This window comes from Melitaea cinxia, chromosome 5 (genome assembly GCF_905220565.1).
Source record: "Melitaea cinxia chromosome 5, ilMelCinx1.1, whole genome shotgun sequence".
Lineage (NCBI taxonomy): Eukaryota > Metazoa > Arthropoda > Insecta > Lepidoptera > Nymphalidae > Melitaea > Melitaea cinxia.
In genome coordinates this window covers 6367423-6393901 of record NC_059398.1, presented here as the reverse complement: position 1 = coordinate 6393901, position 26479 = coordinate 6367423, and the positions used below count along the sequence as shown (strand labels likewise).

The 26479-nt window shown below is 31.1% G+C and overlaps 2 protein-coding genes across 3 annotated transcripts; one reads left to right on the top strand and one right to left on the bottom strand.

Annotated features, from left to right (window-relative positions):
• Window positions 1–2012: 2012 nt before the first annotated feature.
• Window positions 2013–12604, top strand: LOC123653475 (patched domain-containing protein 3). Of its 2 annotated transcripts, none has more exons than XM_045589471.1 (10): window positions 2013–2289; window positions 3608–3825; window positions 5955–6133; window positions 7697–8040; window positions 8530–8730; window positions 8939–9076; window positions 9171–9481; window positions 9575–9787; window positions 10088–10297; window positions 10379–12604. In XM_045589471.1, exons 1-10 carry the CDS (start codon window positions 2013–2015, stop codon window positions 11462–11464), a joined length of 3177 nt encoding a protein of 1058 aa, XP_045445427.1. In that variant the 3' UTR covers window positions 11465–12604. The 2 variants fall into 2 exon arrangements, with proteins under 2 accessions (XP_045445427.1, XP_045445426.1); XM_045589470.1 differs by having other exon boundaries at window positions 9168–9481.
• LOC123653476 (telomere-associated protein RIF1) lies at window positions 11900–25235 on the bottom strand. Its single transcript, XM_045589472.1, has 11 exons — window positions 24904–25235; window positions 23690–23926; window positions 22842–23077; window positions 20571–21351; window positions 20186–20355; window positions 19614–19842; window positions 19359–19542; window positions 18385–18605; window positions 15250–18300; window positions 14336–15130; window positions 11900–13141 (listed from the first exon to the last, which is right to left on the bottom strand). Exons 1-11 carry the CDS (start codon window positions 25138–25140, stop codon window positions 12842–12844), a joined length of 6441 nt encoding a protein of 2146 aa, XP_045445428.1. The 5' UTR covers window positions 25141–25235; the 3' UTR covers window positions 11900–12841.
• Between the last annotated feature and the right edge of the window lie 1244 nt (window positions 25236–26479).

Here is a 26479-nt window from a genome sequence, read left to right as displayed (position 1 = left end):
AAGCATCAATATATTTATCTATAATATAAAAATGAGTCGCTGAATGTGTTGCTAAGCGCAAAAGTCGAGAACGGTTGGACCGATTTCGCTAATTCTTTTTTTTAAATGTTCCTTGAAGTACGAGGATGGTTCTTACGGAGAGAAAAATTCTAAAAAAAAAAATTTAAATTTCCTGAAAAAGTCTAAAAACAACACTTTTCTATACTCCCATACAAAAGATTTGTGATAATACTTAAAAGTCAATTTGAACTAAATATATAATAACTATATATATCTCTTATATATAAAAATGAATCGCAAAATGTGTTGGTAAGCGCATAACTCAACAACGCCTAGACTAATTTTACCAATTCTTTCTTTTAAATGTTCATTGAAGTCCAAGAATGGTTTTTACGGCGAGAAAAATTCGAATAATTTCCAGGAAAACCCTAAAAACATGCCTTTTCTTTTCCCACAAAAACGTTTTCTAACTAAAATATAGAGTCAATTTGAACTTTATTGCTATTCAATAAAGTTCATGTTAAGTAATATATTAGGGCGCATTTTACGTAAGTTATTAATGATTAAATTGATCTTAATTGTAGACCGCATTTTAATTTAATTTTACATACAGTAAAAATGATATTAACTAGCTATTTCACATTACTTATAATGTTCTTGCGGGGGCGTTAACAATGGAAAATTCCCGTTTTTAAACTATCGACTCCAAATTTGGTACGAATTTCCTTTATGTGATGTAGAAATGATCAATGAGCGAATTTTAGGATAACTCATCCCCAATAAGGATTGCGCGGATGAGCGTTAACAATAAAAATTTTAAATGTATGTAACTTCGAAACAACTGAACCAATTTTTATCAAATTTTTTAAACATCTGTAATTTGGTCCAACTTGGGAGATAGGGTAGTTTTTATCTCAATTGGACCCGGTAGGTGGCGCAGCTATCTGTATGTAGCTCCGAAACTACAAAACCAATTTTTATCAAGTTTTGTAAGCATCTGTAATTTTGTCTGACTTGGAAGATATGGTAGTTTTTATCTCAATTGGACCCGGTAGGTGACGCTGCTATCTGTATGTAGCTCCGAAACTACAAAACCGATTGTTATCAAGTTTTGTAAGCATCTGTAATTTTGTCTGACTTGGAAGATATGGTAGTTTTTATCTCAATTGGACCCGGTAGGTAGCGCTGCTAACTGTATGTAGCTCCGAAACTACTGAATCAATTTTTATCAAATTTTGTACGCATCTATAATTTGGTCCAACTTGAGAGAAAGAGGAGTTTTTATCTCAATCGGACCCGGTAGGTGGCGCTGCTATAGGTCTGTTACTCCGAAACTACAAAACCAATTTTTATCAAGTTTTGTTAGCATCTGTAATTTTGTCTAACTTGGAAGATATGGTAGTTTTTATCTCAATAGGACCCGGTAGGTGGCGCTGATATCTGTATGTAGCTTCGAAACTACTGAATCAATTTTTATCAAATTTTGTAAGCATCTGTAATTTGGTCTAACTTGGGAGATAGGGTAGTTATCTCAAATGGACCCGATAGGTGGCGCTGCTATCGGTATGTAAGCTATCAAATTTGGTAGCTGTTTTCCGGGCAGACAACGCCTGCCGGGTCCGCTAGTTGCTTATAATTATTATTTATAAGAAGATAAATTATCGAAGAGATTAGCTATTGCTACCAATTTGTACTACGAAAATTTTTGTTAGGTGCAATTTAAGAAATTTACAATATTGTAAAAATAAAATACCCAATTAAATTAAATAAATGGACAAAAAATCGTAAGTGACAAATATATGCGTAAGAATAAGTATAAATTGTCGACAACTTTTCAGTCACTCAGTCAGTTCAGCCTATTGCACTCCACTACTGGACATAGGCCTCCCTTACAACTCCGACAACTTTTACTAACTTTAAATCGAATGAAAAATTAAAAGCATTTTTAATACCAATATTAAATTTGAAAATTATCCAATGTATTAACAATATTATTATTTCTTTGTTTACAGATGGGTTGCAAGCTTACATTTGTGGATGACATCCTAAACAAATCGTTCTACAAGCTCGGGCTAATAGTCGGCAAACAACCAGGCTACTTTATCATTATACCAGTCCTTCTAACACTGCTCATGATCACCGGTTACCAGCGTGTGCACTATGAAATGGACCCTGAATATCTGTTTTCACCCGTTAGTGGCCAGGGTAAACTGGAGAGGCGGATTGTCGAAGAACATTTCAAAGTTAACTATTCCCATAGGTTTAACGTGGGAAGGATAACAAGAGCTGGTTAGTATATTTGCACTGTTGTGTACATACATACATTACAGCCTATACAGTCCACTGCTGGACATAGGCCTCCACAAGTTTACGACAAAAATAACGTGAACTCATGTGTTTTGCCCATAGTCACCACGCTGGGCAGGCGGGTTGGTGACCGCAGTACTGGCTTTGTCGCACCGAAGATGCTGCTGCCCGTCTTCGGCCTGTGTATTTCAAAGCCATTGGGTTGGATGGTTATCCCGCCATCGGTCGGCTTCTTAAGTTCCAAGGTGGTTGTGGAACCTTGTTATCCCTTAGTCGCCTCTTACGACACCCACGGGAAGAGAGGGGGTGGCTAAATTCTTTAGTGCCGTAGCCACACAGCACTGTTGTGTAACAGAACAAAAATAAAAAGTTACCAGTTATACGGCTCACACAATATTTATAATATTGGCATAGAGTTCTTGTCTTAGAACTTGATCCTGATGATTTTATAGTTACATCAAAATTATCGAAATCTTTTTACATAACCCTCTCATTTTCTTATTTAATTCCTAGTATTGTTTTTATTATTATTATTTAATATATTACAACAACAAAAAATCTAATACTAACGCCATTTTTAAATTTTCTTTCAACGTATAAAACATATCGAACTGAACAAATATAAACATATCGAAACATTAAACAGCTAATAATGAAGTATGAAAATTTATTAACTTAACGATTTAATTCAACATTACGTATGAATATTGTGTAATGTGCAGACCTTCAGTTTAGAATATAAATTAAACACTCTACCTTGAGTAGTAAATATTAATTAAAACGTATCTAAAAGGTAGCAGTATAATAAAAAAAAAAACTATGTTCTTTTTCGTATGCATTCGGTCTCTGCTCTGCTTGGAAATGACAATCAATTTATTAAAGTTTGACTTTTGCGGTTAATTTTCTTTCTTTCATTGATTCTTTAAAAAACATCAATTTTTCAATTAAGGATTTAGACGTTAAAAGTATATATTGAAGTATCTACTGCAAGATATATTATAATAGTATAAAATATAAACTGAAAAGTTAAAGTTAAGCTTAAATAAAATCCAATTTGACATAAAAATTATATTTTTATATGATCTATTTGGGATATTCAGCGTTTATTGTTAGTCATTTTGAGTTTCTCGTGTGCCATGTGACATGGTACGAAATATCGGAAACGCTAAATGGCCAAGAAAAATGTGCTTAATATCATATAACATACACTCAGATACAAATCATATTACTTTATATTTAATTATAGCGTTAGTGACCATGTAACATTCAAAAGTTTATAATAACATTAATATTTCCACAGGTAGATTCGGTCGAGTGATAATCATTTCCAAAGATAACATAACAAATATGCTTCGAACAGAAGTATGGAACGAGCTTCGACAACTAGACGAGTATGTACAGAATATAACAGTGACACTGGACAACGGTGAAACATTTACGTACAGTGAAGAGTGCGCGCGATGGGAAGGGCAATGCTTTACGAACGATATTCTCAACCTGGACAAAATAATCGGCGAGGTAAGGATCTCGTATTTTTACTTAGTAATACGTCGTCTACGCATATTTTTTTTCTGATATTTCTGAGCAGAGAATCAAGTCTAAAAAATTGTCTAAACAGAAATAAAAAAGAAAGTGTTATCTGATCTCTGTCAGTTAAATCTTCAATCACCTTCTTTTTCCGTTAAAAAAATTCCTTGAACAGAAACCGGTTAACGGTTGAATTTTGATTATATTTAGAGATTACGAAGAAAATTGATAATATCCTGGTATATTCATTCACCGCACAAGTTCAAAACCATAAATGCGGAATCATCATTGAAACAATTGAACCGTAGCCTTTAAACAATAGACAGTTATAATTTATGACGATCACTAAAACCACTGATCGCTATCAATAAGAATTTTACGATGAGTAAGTTGTAAAGGTTCTTTTGTCATCGCAAAGTAAACGGTTTTGGGAATAATTAAATAGTATGAATACACATCATGTATGACTATTTCTGTGGGTTTTTTATTATTATTATTTAACAACGGAAATTCGCAAACTTAAGTAAACGATACCTATGTTTTAAGTAAAGATTGAAATTGTTTACATAACTACAAATAACAAGGTTAGCTCATTTGTCTTCCATACCCAAAGTTCTTTAAATTTTTTAAGTGAAATTTCTTTAGAATCATTGTTATTTGAAACTCGATAAAACGATAATGTGTTATGATAAAGAAATAAATACATAAATGTATTGGAAAGAATGAGATAAAATACATTACAGGTCAAAACGCATAAGCGACGCGTTTTATATGGTGCTTACGATCTTATTCACGAGACCGTGTTTGTCGTCGATAGAACAAATCGTAACAGCCTACCTTCCCACTACTTTTCAGAAGCTTCACTTCTGCCGTGTGTAGATTGCCTAAACACTCTTTTTTCTATTTCAATGTGTCAATATCATACAGCAAACGAAAATTTACAAATTAAACGTTTACATACTCTTTTACATATAAAATAAAAAACATTAAAAAGTAAAATCGATTTAATTACATTAGTTTTATTCTTACTCAAGATAGTATGGTAGTAATATTGGAACGACGAAAAGTGCCAAAGCTCTACATTTTAAAGGCAGATTCATAATAACACCTGCTACTCAAAACGAACCTAAAAACACGATACCTACCTAAACTCTATTTGTATATTTCCTATTAAATATAAGTTTGGTCAATGACCACAACCAAAAAATATGGTTCATCCCTAATGGAAATTTGTTTATATCCTCACTGACATGGAAAATCGTTTTTAGCTATGGTATTAACTCAATCCAATCAAACGATACCTAATTTGCATTCATAGCACTAACATACGATTAGAGAGATCTTTTATCCAAGGATTTTTCTTTAACAGTAGGTATGTAAATATTCGTCCTTTAGATAACTTTTTAAGGACATGCTTTAATCTGATAGCTAATATCGTACCTGATAATTATTTTCTGTGGATGGTATAGAGATTTTTATGGTAATCATTACTTGTAATTGTTCCAAGAACAAGTAAGTTAAACAAAGCTAATAAGTACATAACATGTTAATGATGAGGTTATGACAATATATTGAAACAAAGGCAAGTTAAAAATGTATGTTTAAATAATAAGTAGGTAATAGTTTTGTAAACGATGTTCTATTATTTGTACTATACTAGGCACTATTGTTCTTTTTTCTTTTGTTTTAAGTGTAAATCTGAAGTTATTAGGATCAGACGACGTTTTATCTTTTATAGACATAAAAGCTTGGAGCAAGGATGCTCGAAATATGATAAATGTTTACTCAAGTTATCATTTTAATGTCTGTTACTTATAACTCAAGCATTAAGTTGCTTACTTTAGGAACCGATGACTGTGTATGTTTTAAATATTTATTTTTATATTTAATTTGATAATTATTGTTTTTGTAAAGATAAACTGCGAATTTATTTATTTTTAATCTAAAAATATTACAGTACCTATATGTTTTCAAAAGGAAGAGTCGAGTGCTTGTATACTTGTATAGCATAAAAGTATATTTAACCAAATCTAATAATAATACACCAACTCGTAAAATCATATGAATATTCTACCTACTAAGCCCCCTTACCTGTTCAAATTTTAACTTCATTGTTACAGGTGGAACGCGGTGAACTAAATTTAACATTTCCGATCATGTTCAATCCTGTTACGTGGGAGGCTCACGCTTTTCCCGTATTCTTTGGCGGTTCAAAGGTGGTAGATGACATAATAGAATCCGTTCCCGCCGTGCAACTCGTTTGGTTCCTCAGGACCGACACTAAATTGCAGGAGCAACGGTACTTTTTTTATTTTTTATTTTGAATTCGATTTAAGTGGAAATAAATTTGACGTAATTTGATATAAGATCATTGTTCTAATATTAAAATATTTCTCTGTTTGTTTTTTGACTGTTAAAAGGAATAAGAGATAAAGAACATAAATCTTTGCATTTTGAAGTAAAAGTTCTTTACAGATGCTTGACCTGCAAGAGAGAGGTGCGAGCACACATTTTATTTCTCTTTCTCTGGCAGTCATAGTGCAGGCCTATTGTATAGAAGTTTTACTTCAGTCAGAAAAGTTGAAATAATAATAATAAAATTATGTGGTGGGACACCAGGTAGGAACGAAGTTCCTTCGGATAGTAAGCAACACAATTTGAAAAAAAAAATTAATTTAAATTTATTAATTAATTTTAGATATTTTTTTTTATTTAATTTTATATATATTTTCTAGTTCTTGATTTTTTTTTGGTTGGTTTTTAATTAAGTGTATAATAGTATTTAGGAAATTTAGTATTTTAGAAAATAACAAATACCGTAAAGTAAAATAAATCAAACAAAATAATAATAATAATAATTCAAACTATTAAGTGAAATAAAAAAAACATGTGTCTTTATTTATTTTTGTCGACAGTATAAAATTATATAAATAATTTAAAAAAAGTTTACTAGTAATATTTTAGTTTTACAAACGCCATATTATACAGTCGTGTGACTGATATTACGTCACTTCCTTACTCCACTTATATTTTTCTTACTGTTTTAGTATCACATTTTTTTCAGTTCGGTCGCCCAGCCAAATTTCAAGCCTGCCGTAAGGAACTTCGTTCCAAAATATATAGATATGTATTTCTAGTGTTGGAAAATTGGTTTTGTGTTTGGCACTCTCATATCATCATCTCATATATCATCATTCTAATTTTGATAAGCGATTTTGACACCTAACATATTTCAAACAACTTTAAAATACCCTCGAGATTTCCGTCGATCCATTTCCGTTTTGATATTAACCATTATAGCTATTGGAGCTTTCTGATTTTTACAACTTGTTTTCAATTTCAATATCACGACAGGCAATAATATAACTTAGAGTCTTAGATAATAGGCTCCGATCTTGACACGCTTTAGAAAACTGTTACGAATACAAAACGATTTGTAATATTCGTCAAGAATACGAATAGAAAAGTTTGAGTGATAGTAGGTAAATGATTTGTGGGTCGACTGTATTACATATTATGGCTATTGATGATTATTGTTTTTTATCTTATTTGTTGCATTGTGACAACCTGTATGTAAATCTGTTTATACTGCCACGTTACACGTCATGATTATTTTTATTATATGTGATATCTTATAAAAAAAATTAACGTATCACAATGTTAGTTATAACACTCCTCCGAAACGGCTGGACCGATTTTTAAGTAATTTTGTGTGCATATTGAGTTGGTCTGAAAATCGGCCAACATCTTTTTTTCATTAAGGGGGGGGAGCGGGATTGAGGGGGTTAATAACATATATGGCAAAACAACGTTTGCGGGATCAGCTAGTATTAATATAATTATACTAATGCCATGTTTTCAGAGGTGCTGCATGGGAAGATGCGTTTTTGGATGCTGTTGGTGTAGCAGAAGACACAGGACGGTTTAAGCATATCTCCATATCACGATTTGCATCACGTACGCTTGATCACGAACTCGAAAAGAACACCAGAACCGTCATACCTTTCTTCAGTTCCACGTTTATTTTGATGGGAATTTTCTCAATCGTCACATGTATGATGGGTGATTGGGTTAGATCTAAACCTTGGTTAGGGTTACTTGGGAATATATCAGCTGTAATGGCAACTGCGGCCGCTTTTGGTTGTGCAATTTATTTAGGCATATCTTTCATTGGAATCAATCTTGCCGCACCGTTCTTGATGATTGGTAAGTCTGACGCTTGTGATATTTCTCAACATTTGGTTATCTTGTGATTTTTTTTTTTTGTTTTTCTTAAGCATAATTTTATAGAATTTATAATTTATGAAGTTCGTAGATTACGAATTAGTTATATTTTTAATTTAGCGTAGTTAGTACATACAATATTATGGGTATATTAAAATCTACTTAGTGCTAATTGTATCGATATAGTTAACCTACTTCTTAAACAGGAATAAATATTCATATGGACTTGTAATTAAAGGTCCATATGATGAAGTATCCTTAGAAATTTCTAGTATTAATCATTTTTCTGAGTGTAGTTTAGTATGTTTTGTAGGCTTAGCATTAAGTCACACGCGGGTACCTAAAACTGCAAAAAAACATCTACAGTAGTACCTATAAAATTAATACAATGAGAATAAAATTCAAAAATCTCACGCTCATGAATTAATTCGTATTACATATGCGAAATGTAATGAAACATATTGTTTTTAGGAATTGGAATCGATGATACTTTCGTGATGTTGGCGGCGTGGAGACGCACTGCGCCGACGCTCCCTGTACCGGAACGAATGGCAATTATGCTCTCGGAAGCTGCCGTCTCGATTACTATAACTTCTGTGACTGATATGCTATCTTTCTTTATTGGTATCTTCTCACCGTTCCCATCAGTGCAAATTTTCTGCATGTATTCAGGTAAGATATTAATTAATTGCAGTTTAATAAAAAATTGGCAGATTTTAACTGACCAATGTTTTTAAAACTTTGTCCTACTTGTTTCCACTATTCACTACCTTATTTATTTTTTTAAATAAATGTACCACAAACAATTATAATAATTCTTTGACTTACCCTTTTAACCTACAATTTATTTAACATTAAATAAAAAAAATACGCTTTCCAGGTCTCGCTGTTTGTTTCACCTTTGTTTGGCATCTTACATTTTTCGCTGGATGCGTGGCTGTATCAGGATATCGAGAGAAACAAAATCGACATACGATTACTATGTTAAAAGTTCTACCTGAATCTAGAGCAAGAAAAGGTAATAATATTTCTAAAATAAATATAAAAAGTAAGATAATAATTAAAATATTAAAATATACATATATGTAACTAATACCTATTGTTTTCAGAAGAAAAATCATGGCTCTATAGAATATTCTGTAGCGGAGGTATCGACAGCGCGGATCCAAACAATCCTATAGACAACAAAGAGCACTGTATAATGGCATTTTTTCGAACAACCATGGCGAATTTACTCAACAATAACATAGTCAAGGCACTGGTTATAGTTATATTCTTGGCATATTTAGCTGGCGCCGGTTACGGTGTGACCAATTTAAAAGAAGGCTTAGAAAGAAAGAAACTATCGAAAGTTGACTCGTATTCTGTGGAGTTCTTTGATCGTGAAGATCTTTACTACAGGGAATTTCCGTACAGAATACAGGTAATATATTTTAAACAAACTGAAAACTATGTTTACAATTAAATGCTTATATTAAAATCAATTAATAATTAACTTATTTGCTATAATTTGCAGGTGGTTATAAGTGGAAACTACAATTATTCCGATCCGAAAATCCAGGACGAAGTCGAAACATTAACGCAAAAATTGGAAAATACATCGTATATATCGAATTCACTTTATACAGAGTCGTGGCTTCGAACGTTCGTTACCTATGTAGAAAGAAATAACGACTATTTAAATGTAACCATTGACAATGAAGAAGATTTCATACAAAATCTTAAAGAGGTAAAATCTTGTAGATTAACGAATATAGGTATAAACCGTAAAGTTCTTTCAAAAACATTCTTAAATAACAAAAATAACAGAAGCACACTGATCACCGTCCATACTATAAACCTATCCATCAGACATTCGCGAAATTAGAGCTGGCACCTTTAACTTTGTCTTAAAAGCTTTATGCTGGGCGATAAAAGAAAATATCGAGAGAGATACGACTGTTTAAATTTTCAAGTCTCTTTATACACGAAGGGGCAGAAACATTTTGAAAATATACTTTTTTTTCAATAATCAACTTTTTTATTACAGTTGTGGCTTTTCCCGGCCAATCCATTTTCACTTGACGTTAAATTCAATGAAGCTGGAAATTCAATCATTGCTTCAAGATTTCTTATTCAAGCTATAAATATAAGCGGTACCAATCATGAAAAGGAAATGGTTAAACATCTTAGAGAAATAGTGGCTCAATCTCCGTTAAATGCTTCTGTGTTCCATCCATATTTCGTATTCTTCGATCAGGTAAAATTTTATATTATTTTTCACATGTAAAAAAATCTACAATGTGTGTTCTCAATTAACAATATTCGTTTTTCTTTACAGTTCGAACTCGTGAGACCGACATCGATACAAAATCTCTGTTACGGTGCACTAATGATGATGATAACATCATTTATATTCATCCCAAATATTTTGTGCTCCTTGTGGGTGGCATTCAGTATAATATCTATAGAAGTCGGTGTTGTGGGTTACATGGCATTATGGGACATAAATCTTGACTCGATATCTATGATTAATTTAATTATGTGCATAGGTTTCTCTGTAGATTTCACTGCTCATATATGTTACGCGTACATGGCATCTAAAGCAAAGCATCCTAAGCAAAGAGTAAGCGAGTGTCTTTATTCCTTAGGATTACCAATTCTTCAAGGGTCATTTAGTACTATACTTGGTGTAGTTGCCTTGCTGTTAGCTGACAGTTATATATTCTCAGTGTTCTTTAAGATGGTATTTATGGTTATTTTCTTTGGTGCAATGCATGGTCTCTTCCTTTTACCAGTATTGCTATCACTCTTCGGACCAGGTTCATGCACAAGACACGAGGAAGAATTTAAAATATCAAAAGTAGAAAAATGTTTCCCTAATCCGTACTGCTTACCGCATCCCCAATTAGTTCTTAACGATCAAATATACAATGGAAAAAACATAAACCCCAACGGCGTTTATAAAATTTACGGAGATGACAAAGATCTGGGTATTGGTACTTCGGGTGAAGACACCAGTGAAAGCAGTTCTAATCAATCTCAACGCCGAAATATCGGCAATAACGAAAATAGTAGAAAAAAGTATGAAGACGGGTGGAAGAAATACAACAATTACTGTCAAAGTACGAGCCAGTTTCAGCCGTCAGGTGAGTTAGATTTTTACGGGTATGAAAGTGATCGCACTTGGCAAAGAAGACGTGGTAGCAACAATCGGGTCGACAACTATAAAAATCAAGGACATAGAAATAACGATGTTGTAAGAACAAGAAAAACTAGTGACACGAGTTCGCAACGTGAAGGCACCTACAGGGTGATGAGAACGCACTCTCATCACAATCTTCACAGGCCAAGGGCTCCCAGGCGTACCAATTCTCATCACAACCTCGAACACATAGATTACGTTGCCGAAATGCACTTTCCTTGACATCAACCGAATAAACCTTTCCATTAATTACAAATTAAAATAAATAATGTGCTCAATTGTGGACCAAAGTAGTATTATTATTCCAAGGTGGATTACAACTATATGTAAAAACTGTATTTTGTGTGTATAGTAAAGTAGTTTTGGATCTGCAATGGTAAGTCAATTATTTATAGAGTTTTAGAACGACAAGTGACTATGCTATTGTATTACGACAAGTTTTAGATACGTAAACCAGTAATACCTAAATATATAAATACGATGAACTTAGTATATAAGAAATGTAAAAGCATAACAAGATGGATGTTTTATATTCAAAATAAAAATGGAAAATGCATCTGTAAACGGCGTACCTACATTGCACTTTTCAAATAATATTTTATTTAAAAAGGTTAAAGTTGGTCGCATATATTTTTTGGGAAAAAATTAAACAATGCGATTATTAAATAATTTATTAAAACTTACAAGTTCCTAAAAGGTATATCATGTAAATTATACTATTTCAGTCGACCTTGCTTACACTACCATTAATACTAATCTGGCAAAATGTAATCCTACTATTTATAAAAGTTTATGAAAATGTATGTAATGTATACGTGACTAATGTTAATGTTAGATTTCGTTTATTGGAATCGTCTTAAACGAGAAAAAAAAACATATTTTCGTTAAAATTTATTCCGTAAACGTTTAAGAATAAAGCCGTTATACTTTTAAGAGATTTCTAGTGTGATAATTATTAATTTTGGGGCGGGTGAGATGTACCTTAGAAATGTGTAAATATTTGTGTATTTAAAGTATATTATAAGTTTTCATTATTTACGAAGCTTTAACGTTACCTTTATCGTATCGGTTGCTGTAAATATATTTTTTTTTATATGTGATACATTTCAGATGCCATGTACCAATCACGTTTATAGGTACTTTGACTCTATTCTATGAGCAATATCTACCTACCTTAATCTATTTTACAAAAATAAAGAGTTATTCATACAATAACGATATTGCCTTGCATTTGTTGTTATTACAACCCATTGTTATGTATGAATGACATATGATATCCGTGATCATGAACGATCACAGCTCATGACTGAATATTGTAAATATTTGAATTGTTTTATATTAAATAAATTAGTTTTTATAACACTTCCGGCTATTTTATTTTTTAATTCATATCATCACTATCCTTATAGTGAAGGTTCAAAAAGTTTTATTTTTAAGACCTAAACAATAACAAACAGTAAAGCATTAATTAAAACATTTTTAATACTTGTTTAAAATAAAATAATCAACACAGACCAGCCTCGGTATTACTAACGTAAAACGTGATAGAAATAAACCTTAATTGTCATACAATGAACCAAATTCATTTCACTCAAAATTCTACTGTTTTTCATAAACTTTTTTTAACAACTCACTACAAAATAGTATTAAGTCCTTACATTCGAAACTTTTAATGAGATAATTTTGAACAACAGTAAGTCTTCTGTCCATATTGTTTTCATTTGGTGTGTCAAATTTACTCTTTTGTTCTATAAGTTTGTTAAGAACACAATCGGAATTGTCTGTTGTTAATTTGTTCATTAACATATCACTTAAAGCATTGAAGGACAAATTGTCAAGAATCTTCTTCTTAGCACTTTCATCTATTTGTTCACATAAATTTTCAACATAATCTGTTCTCTGAAAAGAAAAACAAACGAATATTAGTATAATAACTAAAAAACTACTAGATGATGATAAAATACCCAGATGTAAACTAAACTAATTAAAATTTTTGTTACCATATTATTTCAAAACAGTTCCACATAATTGTGTTTGCTCGCAAACGAAAAAAAAACCGACTTCAATTACATCAACAGTAATACAACGTAGATCGACAAAAAAATAGTCAAGCAAACAAGCAACTACGCGTTATCAAAGATTACTCAAAAAGTAGTTATCAGATCTCAATAAAATTTATATGTGACCACATGATAAACATCAGCTTTCGATTAAATTAAAAATTATTAAAATCGGTACACCCAGTAAAAAGTTATTGCGGATTTTCGAGAGTTTCCCTCGATTTGTCTAGGATCCCATCATCAGATCCTGGTTTCCTTATCATGGTACCAAACTAAGGATATCCCCTTTCCAACAAAAAAAGAATTATAGAAATCGGTACATCCAGTAGAAAGTTATGTGGTATAATACAACGTAGGTCGACGAAAAAAGCGTCAAGTAAAAACGCATTATTAGAAAAGAAGTTGTAAGAAAAAAAAAGGAAAAAAAAAGAAAAGTAAAAAAAAAAGTAGTTGAAAAAGAAAAAAGTAAAAAGTTCGAAAAGTAGTTGTTAGATCTCAAATAAATTTAAATGGGACCAATTGGCACACAAAACCTTTCGATTAAAACAAAATTTGTCGAAATCGGTCTACCCGGTCAAAAGTTCTGATGTAACATACATAAAAAAAAAAAAAATACAGTCGAATTGAGAACCTCCTCCTTTTTTGGAAGTCGGTTAAAAATCAGATGCAGTTCTTAGAGTAGTGTCCTTTTGATCTGAACTTAAAATTAATTGTATTTTTGAAATTGACAAATTGTCTAGAAGTAGTTATTATTATAAATAAAGTGAATATAGATTATAATTATAGTAAAATTCAGAACCATATTACTAACACATAGATATTTCTGCATATAAAAGTAACTATTGCAAGTATAAATTAAACTCGCGACAATCGCACGACACGACCGCGTTAATTAAAGAAACTTTCATCACCACTTCACAAAAAGGATCGCAAATAAAAGAAAAACATAAATATCATTTCCAACATCTACAAAAGCGTAAATCGCGTGCAAAAGCTACAAATATAAATTGATACAAATACTACGGTTACTTACTTCTAATAAACGTGTTACAGCCTCTGCCGTCGTTTTGTTTCCCGATTCGTCAGTCTGTGCACTACAATGTGTTGTTTGTACTGAATCAGTTTGCATACTATTAGAAGATAGTACAAGTTCATCTGTTTGCATTTCAATATTTTCTACAACAACTTGAGTAGTCTGCACTTCAACCGATGGTTTACTTTCAGTAACTCCAGATCCGTTCATTGCTGCTTCAACAGTTGCAGTAATTTCTGTATCAGCTTTGTTAATTTTAGTCAAATAGTCATTTAATACTTTTTTGGCAACATCCACTTTCGGAGCCTTTATACATAACCTATTAATTTCGAGTTCACTCAATTTGGCTAGGTCACCTACAGTATCAATTTTTCCGTCCAATTCCTTGATCAATAATACTTTCATAGCTGGAGATGATAGCTCACAAGCTATATTAGAAATGGGATCTTTACAATCGACTAGTTCTGGACAGATTGGAACTGTGTCATTTAAATCTGCTGTTTTAATAACTTTCGCAACAGGCGTTTGCTCTAATGAAGTCATTTCAGAATCTTCATTAGTGTTTGCGGGTGTATTATTGTCAGTAAAACTTTCGACAGTTTTAGTTAATACTGAATCTAATTTGAACACATTTTCAAGTCTTTTTGGCGATTTCGTAACTAGTTGCGACCGCAACTGTCTCTCTTGTCGTTTCATCGCAGAATTCTGCGGAGAACGAACGCCACTAGGTTCGATATATTTTTTGACACATATAGTTGTTGAAACTGGTGGATCATGAAAGCTTACCCGTTTTCTCTGAAATAAAGTTAATAAATTAATTTCCTTTTTTTTAAGTGATCGGAATTGTATATCAATCAGAATGCACATCAGAATGAGACCAAAATAAAGTATAAAAAAATATATCTAATACTCACTTTACTTGCTGGTGATGCAGTTGTTTCATCTGCAATTTCAGCAAGTTTCCGTTTTAATATAGGACCAGATGGACTACAATCTGTCGATGGTAGATTTCTCTTTAATTTAAGGAAATTCTCACTCTCATCTTGCTCATCTGAATTGTCGTGTGATTCTCCAGTGGAACTATTGTAAAGAATCCTTAAATTACGCCTGGCAGATGTATTCACTGATGGACTCTTTTTATTGTCATCAACATCTGATTTATCTGACGTCATGATTGTTTGTAGCCTTTCAGGGACACATAGCCCTAACATTTGTGCAGCTCGGCCTGATCGAGCTTGCGGTCTGTTTTTCTTCAAAGACAAACTTGAACTGGGACTGGTATTATTGGTCAAACTGACTTCTTCTCTAGGTGGTGATTGATCCCTTTTATCTGGTGATATTTTATCCTCTGTAAATATTTCAGGGGAGTCTATCTTTTCAAATGGTTCGCCATTACTTTGTACTGGAGATGACAACTTTATTACTACATAGTCACTACTAGTATCAGGGGAGGGTGACTTTTTCTCTCTTACTGGGCTCATCGTTTTAATAGGTGATATTTCTAATGTGTTATTAAGAAAATCTTTTTTTCTTTGTTCTACATCTTTTAATGGCGAACTTAAATCATTTTCAACAGCAGCTGATATTGACTCAGACGTTGTTTTTGATGTATCAGCAGGTGTTGTAGATAAACTTGCATTTGTAATATCATGGTCAACTGAATCTTCCATATTATTTTTATTTAAAGGATCGACCCCTTTAAATAATTCTAAGGTACCACCAGTTGTGGTTTCAACAGATTTATCATTTCCTTTTTCATCAGTAAATATAGATGGGTCTAATGACTGAGTGACAGCCTCCGCTGTATTTAATGTACTTTGATCTTTTTTTGTGTGTTCATTATTAATTTTAAGAGACTGATCGTCATCATAATTTATTAGAATTACATCGTCATCAAGATTTATGGTTTCCGTGTCCATATTTTTTGTTAAATCTATTAAGTCTTTGTCATTGACGGTTTTATTAAGAGGTAATTCAGTATCATCTTTACTTTCTAAATTAAACGTATTTATTTCATTTGGAATGTCTCCTAACAAGCTTTGCGTTTCAATGTCACTATTATTTTTACATTCCGTATATATCTTTTTTCCCACGTTTTTAGTTGATTTAACTGAAATAGTAGTTAGAGTTGACTCTTGGGAACTTTCTATGACATCTTGTGATTCAGGAATATCCGCATTATTAGTATTTTGAGATTCTTTGACAAAAATTGATTTTTCTTTTAATTTTCTCTCTGATTTCGGACTTTTTTTATCTGGTTTATTTTTATTATTTTTTTCCGACAAACTTTTTCTTGTACATGGTGAATTTAAAATTGCTTTTCTCGTAAGTCGCTTTTCAGATTGCACTTTTAAAAATGGATGTCCCTCAACCATATCGATGGCAAGTTCTTTTTCTATTCGTGATTTCTTTGTACTAGACTTTTTAGTAGATCTTTGTACTTCTGTTACTTTACTCTTATCAACAGCTTTGTTGTTATTGCCGGTACTTTTATCTTCTTTATCATTAGTACTAGGTGTTTCCAAACAATTCTCATTTGGCAATATGAGTTCTTTGTCCACGTTTATCTCTTCATTTTGGTTTACTTTTTTACTTTTATCTTCAATTACTGTAGTTTGAATTTCAGAAATATCGTCCTTTACTTTATTTTTATCTTCAAAGTCAGTATTTACTGATATTTTTGCCTCATCAACACTTTCCTTAGAATTAGCTTCTACAGCTGCAGCAATCACTTCTTTTGTGTTATTTTCAATTTCTTGGTTCCCTTGTGGTTCTTCCGATTTTTCTTCGATTTCTTTTAAAAATTCTGGTTTCTTTGCACAGTCACTTAAAATATTTGATTGTGGACTGTCACTTTCTATCATTTCACTATCAGTTGAAGGATCACTTTGACCAGAGGAATAACGTCTCTTTTTTAAGCCAAACAATTGTAAATCGTCAAACTTTTTGGGTTTTCTTTTAAGGCGAGATGGCCTGTCAGCAGAAATAAATGATGGTGCAGAATTTGTAACATTAGCTGGTGGTTTTGCTTTCGTAGAAGGTGTTTTTACAACATTTTCTACTAAACTAGTATTAAGCTCAATTCCATCATTTGCTAAATTAGACTTCTCAATTAAATTACGAACATTTCGAAAGACACGATCCTTTAAAGCCAATCGTGGAGATTTTGTTTCCTTTGCTGTAATTTTCTGTTTATTAATTTCAACTTTTTTTGTTTCGTCTTTATTATTAACAATATTTGTATTTTCTTTAGCTGGAATAGTCGTTTGATCATTTTCTGCTTCCTTTCCTATAATATTTTCTAATATTTTTGGTACAAAATCAGAACTTGGCATATTTTTTAGAATTGAAGAAACATCTTCATTTCCTGGTTCACTAGTTGATTTACTTGTAGTTGTTGTGTCTTGTGAGTCAGTTTTCCAAGTTGTTAGCTTGAATTCATCCTGGGATTGTGACAAATCTTGATATAAAGCTGGTATGTCTTCTCTTTTTCTTTGTAGTTTTTCTTTTTGATTATCTGTTAACTTTCTTGGATTGAATTTCCAATTTGATTTGACTACAACAAACTCCTCTCCATTTTCAACAACGGTAGTAACAATATTAGTTTCTTTTTTCTTTTTGTTTTTAGTAACAGTTTTGGCACTTGGTGTAGTAAAATTTACATTATTTAAGGATTCTTTTAGTGGTTCATTTTCTGTCGCGACATTAGTATCATTAACGCTAGGTTTATCATCAATTTCAAATTCATCAAGAAATTTTTTTATACAACTTTCAATCATTTCAACACCTGTACATTTGTAGAAAGAAAGAACATGGTTTTTCAAATTTGATTGTTTTTTGAGATCTGGTACACAATCTTTTAACTCTTCTAATAGATTTTTTTTCAGTTTTGAGTATGTTTCCATTTTCAAAGTAGTCTCTAAAGCTTTAAAGAGCGATTCTAAAAGTTTAAGAACATGTGGCTCCTATAACAAAAAGTTTCAGTTTAAAAATCTAAAATATCAAATCATCATCAGTACCAATTTATCACTACTTATTATGTTACTTACGTTATCTAAATCTTTGTCAAATTGAGTGCATAACTTTATAATGAAGGCAATAATTGACAAAGCATTTTTCGTTGCTGTAAGTTTTATACCTTTGCATACATCGTTCAGCATATGAACAGTTACTTCTATCAATGAGGCAAATAGAGCATTGATATCTTCAATTTTTTTAATTTTTCCGATAGCTTTTAACAAAAATTCTGCCTCTTCATGATAGTCTGATCCTGAAACAAATACGCTATATTGTAAACTATTCAAAAAAAAAAAAACTGAATTATAATTTAAATTATAGAGCAATATCATATTACTAAAGAAACATCAAAGCTCTACCAAAGTGAGATAAGCTTTACCCAAGTTGCCTCATGGTATTAAATTTGTAAAATATTTTTTAGAAATCCACATTAAGCCTTTAAAACTGGACTATTTCAATAAAATATATATTTGACTTAACTAAACTTTTACATCTTGCAAAATTAATAAGCTGTTTGTAATTTTAAAAGCAATTTTTGTTTGTCTGTCTGTCTGTTTGTTCCTGTTAATCTCTGAAACGGCTATACCAATTTTGACAGGACTTCCACTGGCATATAGTTGATGTAATAGGGAATAACTTAGACAACTTTTATTTTTTTTTAAATTTTTTCCTTTGCAAATTGAACAATAACTTTTTTATTAAATTTCACGCGGACGAAGTCGCGGATACAGCTAATATACAATAAAGTAAAAACAAAAAATTTAATTAGGTGTTAACTCTTTCATTTTGGATGTAAGAATTTAGTTACATTGTCATTTTTGTCTCACCGAGTTTACAATGGTCATTAGATAAGAACTATTGCCACCAAGATTACAGTGAGTGGGTCTTGGGTAGAGTCATAGCTTATACAACTTGGGATAGATTGACTTCAGCACGCCTTTCTAATCACTTATTGCTCATTAATAACAAAATATTGTAATAAGAGGAAGTATACCATACTACATACCATCACCTATTTCTATTTTTGTATACAAAAGCGTAATTGCCACATTCAAAGCGAATATGTTTATGTATGTACTATTTTTATTTCCCTCAAATACATTTATAATATCTTTATTTATAGTTGTCATGTGTAATGTTGAGTACACGTTTTTATATGTTTTAAACCATACCACTGTGGCTTGTTCTTCCTGAAAAGAAAAATTAATTAATATCGAAAAAATAATAGCGTGAATTTCATTTTAATACCCTTGATATATACTTGGACAAAAGAATCCATAATCTTGAAAGGCCATATAATCAGTTTACATAACATACGAGGGCAAGATGTGTATAGTTTTTCATTTATTTTATCAGCCAATGCTGCCCACATTAACAAACCATTTTGCGGTAAAATTTTCAATACATTTTCAATTGTGTGACTTGATGTTTTAAAAGCATCCTCAACCAAGAAATCACTTATTCCTTTTAAATTTTGGACAACAATTTGTCTGAAATCAAAAAAATAATATAAATCTCATTTAAATATATAATATACAGTATTTTTAGAGTTTTACACAAATCGGATTATGACAATTTTAAGAATGGTCACCATTTGTGTTTATTTATTATTTCTTTTCTCAGTTATGACACATTTTCTAAATAATCTAATCTGTCTCAATAATCAGACTATCCTACAATAACCAGGCTTGTGCCTAATCAGATTTTACTAGTTAGTAATTTAAGAATAGACCTCAGTTAGCGCTGTTCTAGAAAATATTTATTTTTTTCACAACTGTACTCCAAATTGTAAATGGATGAGTTAAATGAATTATTTACTGAATTTCATCTTACCTGTTCTCTAAATTAGATAGTGGTAATTTATTTACAACAGAAATTATTTTTTGTATTGGTGCATTCTGTTCATTTTTAGACTTAAGTAGTGTATTTATTTTGTCATCTTTGTCAAATAGAATTGGGATTATAATATTCACGAAGGTTTCAGCAAGTTTATTGCTGCAACCCTAAAACAAATAAAAAAATGTAAAAATAGAAGACATTATATAAATTTAAATGAAATTTTCAACAAATATGTAAATTAACGAAACTATTAACCTTTACCCAACAGTGGGATGTTCAAAAATTGCTACAAAAAAGAAAATAAGAATATAAACAAAGTTGATCAAAATTATTTAAATTTATCACTATAAAATAAGAACTAAATATACAACACTCATACCTCCGTTAGTTTTTCCAATATATTTAAAACTTCATTAAAGAGGTCTCGTCTAATATTACTTTCGGGTAGTTCTCCCACTGTCATAAGAAATGACCTCCAAAAACATTTTATATGTTCGTCAGTAAATTCACTACTCTCTGTGCATATCTGTATAGCATTACTAAGGGCATGAATCCAATCTTTCCAGTGACTCACAAGTAATCTTGTATTTATCATTTTCCCTTTTAATTTGGGCAGAGCTACACAACCCTCACATTGAGCATGTCCCATTATATTGATAAACGCTTGAACAACTTGAACTTTCGTGGCATCAGAAATTAAACCTGGTATTATTATGGGTTTGTCTGGTACTGTCGATTTTCCGAAGCAAAAGTATAGAAACGGCATTAAAATCATATCAGAGAATTTATCGATTCTAGAATAAAAACAAGTCACTAAACGCCACCATGTTTTCAATTTTGCAATTGCTGTATCCTCAACTTTTGCATTGTTAGATGTTAATGGGATTATTAACAATTTTATCCTTTTATTTATATAGACCTCATTTGTTTCTGTTGAGAAATTCTCTATGAGAACATTCCAGCATGAAAAAGCTTTACATCTGTTTGTGACATCCATTTTAAAGGCCATTTCTACAACTGGTAGCATAGAATTAATCGGACTTCCAACAGAACTATTGCTTTTTGTTATTTGATTCTTTAATAGTTTTATAAATATAATCCAAAGTCTATGCCAATTGATATTGCCTGTTTCTAGGAGATTTTTCATTAGAGCTGGATATCTGGCGAAAAATTATAATTTATTAATTTTATACTGATACGAAGTAATAATTAAAATTATAATTTATTAATTTTATACTGATACGAAGTAATAATTAAAATTGTGGTATGTAACAGTGTGTGGTATTATAACATGTCAAATTAAAGTAAAAGACCACAATTAAAATTACAAATAAAGGAAAGAAAAAACCGACATTATACAAAATGTAGTCCTTATAACAAAAAGGTTTATTTTTATTTGTTATTTTACTTTTAGTTGTTTCATTTAGATGGAAACAATGTTGCAGATGTCATGGTCACAGGAACTTGCTGATTTTATTGACATTTTAAATTTTCATCACATGGCCCCATGCCATGGCCATGTGATGTGGGGTGAAAACTAAATTCTTCATCTTTACCAAAGTTCTGTTTCAAATGGAAAGGATTGACGAAATTAAATATGTTTTTAAAATGTTGTGGGAAAATGAAATATTACTAAAACGTAAATGAAAAAAACGAAAGAATGAAAAATGTTGGCAACCACAGGCTACTGCCCTCAGGCATTATAACTTGTCTAGCTCCTAAACGACTTGTTGGCCCATTCGAGAACTTTTCAAGTATCTTCTAGACACTATTAGCTATTTTTACGAAAAAAAAAAAATTAGTGGTCCAAGTTTGAAACAAAAGCAATTTAAAAATTTAAATGCATTTTTTGCTACAAAAAAGTATAAAACTTCAAATTTCTAAAAATATCTTTGTTCTTAATCTATCTTATTTATTTTAAAATAACTTGCAAACACCTAACAGTGGCACTTACAGTTCCTACTGGTTACTCAACACTTTAATGACTACTAACTCATTAATTAAACAATACCAGCAAAACATGTGCAAATAATTCGCACTAAATAAGTATAATAATTATCAATCATGTTGATGTTGTTTCAAAATTAAAGCCGTTATAATTATATATAATTTAAATAACAAAGTAATTTACAAAAATAAAAGGGATAATAATTTTTTCTTGTTGTTGATGCCAGTAGGGCAATTAATTATCTACAAAATGATATATAATTTGTGGAGTATTTGGGAAGTTTTTTCTAAAAAGGGAGGCAAACATCGTGACCTTAGCGTATTAATATACATGATATTATGTACTATAATAATATTACACATATGAATTGAAGTCATATATAGGTGTACTAAAATACTATACATAGATACATTGACATTGTTTAGCTGTTCAATTCGTGTGGAATGCTCCATATGCTATTGCTATTCATTTATGTTCTGAGAACTTTACTGTATTATGTGTTTATATCAATGTAAAAGTATATATATTGTTAGTATGCTTAAAATAATGAAGAAATAAAATAAAAGCTAACATGACCATGACATTTGCAACGGGTTAGTCTTGTTAACATTAAGTAACATTACCATAACATTAAAAAAAAGTGACATTTTAAAATATACATAATTTAATTTTTACTTAAAAAGAACAATAAAACAAACTCACTTTTGTGGTGTATAAATATTTTCAAAAACAGCTTTCCAGTGTGGATTATCCGTATAATCAATGTGTATTAGCTCATCCGTCAACAATTCTAAAGCCTCTATTACAATTGGTAAAGCAGAAGTAACAGTAATAGTTGGAACTATTTTAGAGAACCAACAATTAACTCCTTCTTTCACAAATGTCGTCTTCTTGTCTGGAGGTAAAATCTTGAGCAATTTGATGATGATATTAATAGGCTGCAATAAAAATAGTTTACTAGTTTACAATAAAACTGTTAAAAACTTTGATAGCAATAAACTTCAATTACTAATTATGGCATACTCAAAACTTTTTCTTATTAGATAAATTAATAGAAAAAAAAAAAAAAAAATTATGTCAGAAAAGAATATCGTAATATTTAAATATCCAACATACATTATGTTTAGCTTTATTCTTGCTATGGTGGAGACTTGATAACCCAATCCTTGGTTATATGTATTTGACTTTCCAAGACTGTATTTGACTTTTTGAGCACAAATTCCAATCAAATAACTTTCAAGAGGAATCAAAGCATGCATGACATGTCCAAACTTGTTTTACCCGACAGTGCATCACACTTTTTCTGCTCTATGCCTTTTTTACTGTTTCAGTTACTTACTAATTGATATTTTACACTGCTGTGAGCAATAGCTACACACCATTGACACATTTGAATATTTGGATTTTTGACTATTAGAATGCTTAACTACAAATAGTGTAGTAACTAGTAAATCAAGTCTCCACTGTATATTCAAAACATGAATATATATTGAAATTTCAATTTTTTTTATAAACATACAAACAAAATTTACTGAGAAAATGTATCTTACCTGTAATCTGATATCCAGAGGTATTCGCTGATGAGAATATAGATTTAATAGTTCCATTAGTTCTGTAGAGTGATTTACTGATATATCTACGAGTGTTTCATCGGGATAAGACAAGATTATTTCAAAACATAAAGTTTTTAAGGCTTCGACCTTGTTGAAGAGAGCAGTTGTGTTTAAAATGTGTAGCACTGATAATGCTGAAGGCACAAGATCAGGTATCGGTGTTATTCGAATGGTCTGAAAATATTTTAACAGGATGTGTTAATTTTCTGAAAGTTTTTAGTTTTTTCCTTAAGAAACAATATATGGAGTGGTTTGAAAAATATATAGTGAAATTGTGTGAAAATGAGTGACATTCTTGAGAAAAAGTATGGTACACAATATCACAGTAAGCTGTGTGGCTATGGCAGCAAAGAATATAGCCAGCCCCTCTCTTCCCGTGGGTGTGTAAGAGGTGACTAAGGGATAACACAGTTCCACTACTACCTTGTAACTTAAAAAGCTGACCAAAAGCGGGATAACCATCCAACTGCTGGCTTTGAAATACACAAACCGAAGATGGGCAGCATGGTCTTCGGTGTGACAAAGCCAGCTCTGCGGTCACCAACCTGCCTGCCCAGAGTGGTGACTGTGGGGAAAACACATGAGTTCATGCCATTTCTGGCATGAACTTGTGGAGGCCCATTTCCAGTAGTTGACTGCGAAAAGTTGCTGTATGATATCACAGTACTATTTCCTAAGGGTTAAACCCCAGTCATGTCAGAGCTGACATATACACTTTTTTTTAACTTTCATGGTCACACACTGATTTGTATGTAAAATAAATAATAATAAAATTATAGACGCTTCACACTCAACAGCCCCCAGTAGAATTATCTACTGTGTGGGGGTCCGGAAACAATACACAAGCACAAACTCCCAGACCATGACAAACATCTATATGGCCAATACAAATGTCCGTTGTGAGCAGGGATCAATCGCCAGCGCAATAGCCAGTGCTATACCATATTTATTTTTGTTTATTGAGTGCTTCCATGACTATGGCCCTTACATTAGTGAAATGAATATTGGAAACTTTTTAACAACAAACATGCTAAATATCCTATTTTACACATAAATCCTAATTCATGAATGCTATTGTTACAGGACCCATTACAAAATGTACCGTTAACTTGAATGAATCGTACAATAAAATAATTATATCAAATGTTTACCTTGATTTTCTTTAATATTGTACCTAAAATATTTAATATAATGACCGAGTTTTTTATATCCTCTTTTAAGTCGCGAGAACATATTGAAAGCAATTTTTCAAAAACGGATATTTGAATGTTTTTTTCCGCATCCAAGGCATTTTGTATAGATTGATAATTATGTACACTCAATGTGTAGTCATCCAAATTATCTAACAATTTTTCGAGGTCAGTTCCAGTTGATTCTTCTTCAGGCATGTCTATAATGATTAATAATCGAGTTCTACAACAACTAAAACGGCATAAGACAAAAAAAAGGGAAATGCTGCAACCGGTATTATCAGCTCCTTACAGCGAAACTTAATACCACTTCACTGTTATACCAAGATTGTAATTTATATCCGTTGATTACCAAAATATTAGCGTTTTAAAGATTATTGTACCCATTTGTTGTACGTTTCGAGTAAAATAACAGAGAAATTACCTACACGCGATATTGAATTTTTTCGTCAACAATAAGTTAACATATTTGACATTTATAACGATTCTGGCGCGAACGTTGACACCAAATAGTTGCCATTATTAATACATAGTTTATATTGTTTTATTATAAGTTTTCAATGTATTCATCATGCATTCTTGCATGATACAGTATATTTTAGTAAACTTAAATACCTACAAAATAAAGTTGAATTATAAATTAATGGTTCCATTAGTACTTTTTAGATTTAAAAGTATGTCGAATATTTTAATAACAGCTCGAATAAAAAAAAATGTATATGAAAAAGTTAATGTAAAATTTTATTTACGTGTGAGAATAAGTTCATGAACCATACGTAACATAGATTGCAACTTATATTAATAACGGTTGTCACTACTATGATTTATTTGTAGAGTATTTCTATAGATATAGGTACATATAGTAAAATTAAAATACTAATATTAAACTGGAATTATAGATTAATTAAATGTATAAAAGTATTTTATTATTTAGGTACATATAGTAAAATTAAAATACTAATATTAAACTGGAATTATAGATTAATTAAATGTATAAAAGTATTTTTTTAAACTTTTAAAGTTGCGGAGGATCATGAAGATTAAGTATTATCTCTAGTTTCTACGTAAAGTGGTTCTTACCTCTATATTCTATGAACCAAGGAAATAATTAATGAGGACGCGGAATATGAAGTATTTCTTATGGAAGGTGTAGTTATCGGCATGGTTCGTTAACCTACGTATATATATTTAAACTAGCCGACCCGTGCCCACTTCTTTGGGCGTTAATTATTATTATATTAACCAAATAACATACTTTAAAGAACAAATTTTATAGCACTTAAATAAATAATATGTTGCTCCCGTGTATTTATTATTTTAAATTACAGAACTAAATAACATACTTTAAAGAACAAATTTTATAGCACTTAAATAAATAATATGTTGCTCCAACGCCATCTATCAAAAATCGAGAAAACGTCGTCGATAGACTAAAAGACTAAATTAATAACGTCGAAAGACTAATAAATTGTTTTCTAATAGCGATAGATGGCGCTAGTTTATTTACCATTAAGATATTATATTTTAATATTTTTCT

What these genes read in the sequence shown, in the direction of transcription:
- LOC123653476 (XM_045589472.1), bottom strand. Translation starts at nt 25,140, where the DNA reads ATGCCTGAAGAAGAATCAACTGGAACTGACCTCGAAAAATTGTTAGAT. An exon ending in CAATATTAAAGAAAATCAAG is followed by an intron (nt 23,927 to 24,903) that starts GTAAACATTTGA and finishes AAATATTTTCAG; the next exon opens with ACCATTCGAATAACACCGAT. An exon ending in CTCTGGATATCAGATTACAG is followed by an intron (nt 23,078 to 23,689) that starts GTAAGATACATT and finishes TTTTTATTGCAG; the next exon opens with CCTATTAATATCATCATCAA.
- LOC123653475 (XM_045589470.1), top strand. Translation starts at nt 2,013, where the DNA reads ATGGGTTGCAAGCTTACATTTGTGGATGACATCCTAAACAAATCGTTC. An exon ending in CGCACCGTTCTTGATGATTG is followed by an intron (nt 8,041 to 8,529) that starts GTAAGTCTGACG and finishes TATTGTTTTTAG; the next exon opens with GAATTGGAATCGATGATACT. An exon ending in ATTTCGTATTCTTCGATCAG is followed by an intron (nt 10,298 to 10,378) that starts GTAAAATTTTAT and finishes TTTTCTTTACAG; the next exon opens with TTCGAACTCGTGAGACCGAC.